A 5,000-nucleotide genomic window follows, 5' to 3' on the forward strand; every position below is an offset into this window, starting at 1 on the left:
TGGGGACATCAGAGACTTATTTTATACCACCCCTTTAAATGGAAATAAAATGAAATCTCCTGCTTTCTCATCAGTTTCAGAAGAGATCTCAACAATAAAATCTGCAATCAAAAGTCTGAAAACTCAATGTGAACTCATACATTTATCATCCAATAATCCGAGCTGCTGCACGTTCATTTTATCCCAGCAAACAAAAATATGTTCTAAGAACGTTTTGCTAATTAAGTTATGAAAACGTTTTTGAACTTAATGTTCTCTGACAGTTTGAAACGTCCAGTTTTTTTTAAAATGCTTTAAAAATGTGTTTTCTTGCTTATGAAGATCGTTGCTTATCGTTTTGCAAGCATTATGGGAATGTTGCGTTCAACGTTTAAAAAACTGACTAACATCAAACTGAAAATGTTTCAGAAAAACATTGTATAAAATAACATTAATAAATAAAATGTATTTTCTATTAAGGACGTTTGTTCGTAACTTTGGGTCTGTTTTGTTTCTCATAAGCACTTCACTTCTGATTAGGGAAACATATTTCTATTCAGAAACAAATGAAAAACTCTTTCCCTGCCAGTGTTTAAAAAAAAGAAAGAAAAAAAGAAGCCAGTCAGCGCCAGCATTTTTTATAATTTTCACAAAAGTTTCAAGGCCCCCAGAATACTTTGTTGTATGAATATCTGAACATGCAATATATATATATAATATTATATCAAAAGAAAGAACAGCTTTTAAAGAGCCTCTGCTTTTACACAATAACCTGTTTTATTCTAGCGTCATGCATTATTTTTTTTATCAACACTAGAATATGGGAAAATTTCATAAAAAAGCAGTATTTTGAGCAAAAAGCTGAGAAAATCATGTTTTTGTCAAAAACTACGTCTGTATCAGATTCAGGACGATGATCAAAACACAGTCGATCGAGTCCATCAACACACTCAAAGCTTCAGTCCTGTAACTCGTCATGGCTCGACATTTCATTCTGTAACATTAGGCAGATTTGATTTATATTTATATTTATATGCGGTTTTATCCTCCTGAGACCCAGACATTTTTTTTTTATTTTTTTTTTCATGTCATCACATTGTTTAGAGCATAAGAAACTAATGGTAAAAAAAAAACATTTTTGAAAAATGATATTTTATTCATATGTTATGCTATGTCCTCTGTAGTGGACACCAGGACTCAGTTGTTAAAATGACATGGATTTATATGTATAGGCAAAAACAATGGGATTTTTTTTTCAGTCACCAATAAATGTTGGGGGTTCATGATTTATAAAATTTGTATAAAGATGATTCTCAACTATGTTATGAAAGATACATGAATTGATACACCATTTTATTTTATGCAATATGTGGGTAAAATGGCCATAAATTAATATTCCCATTCAATGCAATGTATCTATACACTGTATCAAATGTGCACATTAATGTGTTCTTGGAGCAACATTTAATGAAAAAAGAAGTGTAATAATTGGAGTAATAATTAGCAACATTTTAATAATAATATCTAATATTTCATAGGAATATTGATGTATAACTTATCTCCATATTCACTTGTTGTGTCTCCCAAAATGCCTGATAAACATGCTTTAAGTCCTGATGTCCTCTACAGTGGACACGTATGAAATCAAAGCCCTGTTCTGGAACGGAAAGTCATGTTTTGATGTGAAACCCCATAACGTTTTCCTGAGATGTTGGTTTATGAAATACAATTTGAATATAATTACAATATATGATCATATTTCCATAAGAGTGCTACATTTGATCACTAAATTAATGTCAGACATTTTAAAGACCAAGGAGAAGTTGTTTTCATGGTGAAACCTCCAAACATTTCAGGAAAAGTCCTGAATGTGCTCTTCACAGGACACCCAGGCTGTGACATGTGACATGTATGGTGTCAGAGACCACTACAGTGGACAAAAGTCTATTCCTGGGTCCCAGGAGGATATGTTTGACGATCACGTTATTTTACACATGCATCTGATTACATATGATATCGCTTGTTTCTGCTTGTTCTTCACGTGTGTTTTGATCAGGAGATTCTCTGCTCTTTCAGTAGATGTGTAACAGCGCCCCCTACAGTATAACAGTGAAAACACGGAAATTTACGTCAATAGCGGGGAAAGAGTTAAACATGCAATATTAGCCAAGATTCATCATGATTAATTATTTCATTCTTTTGGTAGCTCTAGTAAAAATAGCATATTTGCCGTGTTAAAAACATGCAGAGCTGTTGAGATTCATGCGAGTATCTGTAAAAGAGGCTGTCGAGCTCATCCGCAGCCCGTGTTTGCTCATAACTGTGTTTTTGTTTTCATCATTTCTGAAGCACAACACGGTTGCGTACAGCAGGTGTTTGCAGCGTGTCCTTGTGCCGCGCGTCTGAAGCTAGTCCTGCTGTAATGATCACACACGTTTCCCACGGCACACATCAACACCGCTAGCCAAGATGTATCACGCTGTGCTCTAACTGGGCTGTGATTCGGTTCCACTGCTCAAAAGTTAGCAAACACGTCTTTAAATATAGGAGAGAACAACCGATCATGCATTTTACAATCGGGTGCTCATTATCTAAAATGAACGTGTACAAATACACACGATTATACCATGAATGCCACGACTGGCCAATCACAATCAAGGATTCCAAGGCATCATCTAATGCATCTATTCATCCATTGTATTCAAATCTGGATAATTATCCTGTTGTCTGTTTTGTTTGCTGGATGTGTTTCTGTGCATCTAAGTGGATCATATATTAGCAGGATCCCAAATCAACACTTGTCAATCAATGTTTAAATGTTTCGGGCCTCAGAAAAACACAGCCGCATTAAAGTCTTCGGTTTAAGCACTGAAAGACTTTACTTTCATATTTGATACACACATTTCTAAGGATCAAAACTTTGCTGATAAACCTGTCGCACACAATCTCCTCCAGTCCTTCTGTCTCTGACTGAGAGCTCATGCTCTTTAGCAAGTAAAAGTCTTTTAGTATAATTGTACAAACGTCAGCTCGTGCTTCACGTGTCTTTCTGCCGTCAAATCTGCACTGATTTTTATCAAGTAAACATTAGAATAGTTTTATATCAGTACTATTTCAAGATGAACACTTACTGGGACTGAAACAACTCAGGTTTAATTGATTATCCAGATATTTCTTGAGTATCAAATATGATCATCAGGCTTTCGAGGAAGGTTTATTTGTTCATCTCTCAATCATCATTGTGTGTATTGCATTAGATGCTTTAAAACTACAGAGCTTTGATCATAAAACTAAGCGGTATTTAATATAATATCTTACTAAGACTTATTATTGGCAGATATAGAGAGACGACTGATATTTATATGTATTTATATATAAGTATCTGCTATACTGTTATTAAAGATCTCATTGATTTACTACATTTTTGACCAGTATGCACCAAAATGTGTATTTGTATATTGTGTATTTTGCTCAGTTTAAGCCTCTGAACATTATTTCAGTATATTCTCACTATATCATACTATATGAGCCATTAAAGCAAATTTAATGCTCAACAAAAAACACATGCAAACTTTTTTCTTATATTTTGTCTGAAGGTCCAATAAACTACTGCATTAAAAGTTTTTCTGACTATAATTTCATATGTCAGGCGTTCCACGGGTTAAAAAAATCTCTCAGTGGTGAGACATTCTTCCCCAAAAAATGAAAATAAGGGCCAAAATCATGATGGATCTGGATGTTTTTGTGACAGATGGTGTTGCACAGAGACCCTGGCTGGTGAACGAGTGACACGGTGCCACAAATCTGCAGGATGAAACAGCTACAGAACTCACTCTGACAGAAATATATGCATTTTTAATGGCGGGCGGAAACATATTTGTACGGCACTATTCTCTCAGTTCACAGGTGTTGCAAAAAGTTAATTATGGACCCTGTGATCAAGTTTAAAAAATGAAACCCACAAACCACAATTGTTAGAAAACCCACAAAGCCAAATTTTTTTTTAAAAACATGAACACAATGAAATCTCCAAAAGCTTTGGAAAGAATGGCTTGGGAAGTTATTCTACATTGATGGTTGATCATAATGGTGGATTTCTTCTCACCTGGAGCCTGTTGCAGGACCATATCCGACAGATCCTGCAGGTGTATGAAGAGAACGAGTCCTCCCACACCAAACAGCAGCAGAAACCAGAACGAACACGGCGGCTTAAAGACAGACACACGCAACCTCCTCCGGCCACGGAGAACATCCACCATCTTACAATCCATGAAGAGCATCACAGCTCCCAACGAAAGAAGCACCTGAGGAACGAGAGAGAGAAAGAGTGTGAGGACATTTCCTCATTTACATACAGGAGAAGACTTGAGTACAACAGCATCAACAGACAGTTTATCAGAAATCTGCATGAAATGAAAGATGCAACAGTCTTTTCATCCATATCGTGCCCTATAGATCAGAGTGAAACAAATGTGGGCGGGGCTTGATTCAGTCTGTGTGGAATTGATTGGATGGTTGTGGTTTGCTATTGGTGGATCTCATGTGAGTGACAGGTTGCCCCGCCCACGTCAACCCATTTATAATAAATAATTGTGCAACATAGTTTAGTTAACATTATTTGTGGACAAAAGACAGTTCATCCCTGCAAATTAAATAGGAAGTAATAGTAATAATAATAGTCAGAAAAGTATATATTTCTATTGAAAACCTTTACACAAAATATTTTGTGTTTTTTGTTGAGTATCATATTTGATTCATCAGGCTTTTATGGCTTATATAGTCTGATATAGTGAGAATATGGTGGGAAAAAGACTACATTTTATTCAAAATATGCAATTTGGAGCAGTTGCTGATATTAATATGAAATCCTGATGCTTGTAATGTACATCAATGAAATCTTTATAACAGTATAACAGATACTTGATGGATATAAATATCAGTCGTCACTCTATATCTGCTAATAATATCTTAGTCTTAGTAAGAAGAATTTTAAATGCTTGGTTTTATGTAATGCAATGCAA

General features: G+C 35.2%; 1 protein-coding gene across 4 annotated transcripts in view; it reads right to left on the bottom strand.

Annotated features, from left to right (window-relative positions):
• chst8 (carbohydrate (N-acetylgalactosamine 4-0) sulfotransferase 8) overlaps nt 1-5,000 on the bottom strand; it is a 190,349-nt gene that overhangs the window by 148,587 nt on the left and 36,762 nt on the right. For all 4 annotated transcript variants that reach the window (XM_084409645.1, XM_084409644.1, XM_084409643.1 and 1 more), the window contains exon 2: nt 4,085-4,283. In XM_084409645.1, the coding sequence (XP_084265771.1) occupies nt 4,085-4,259 (175 nt within the window). In that variant the 5' untranslated portion in view covers nt 4,260-4,283. The remainder of the gene's footprint in view (nt 1-4,084; nt 4,284-5,000) is intronic.

Source organism: Rutilus rutilus (genome assembly GCF_951802725.1).
Source record: "Rutilus rutilus genome assembly, chromosome: 5".
Lineage (NCBI taxonomy): Eukaryota > Metazoa > Chordata > Actinopteri > Cypriniformes > Leuciscidae > Rutilus > Rutilus rutilus.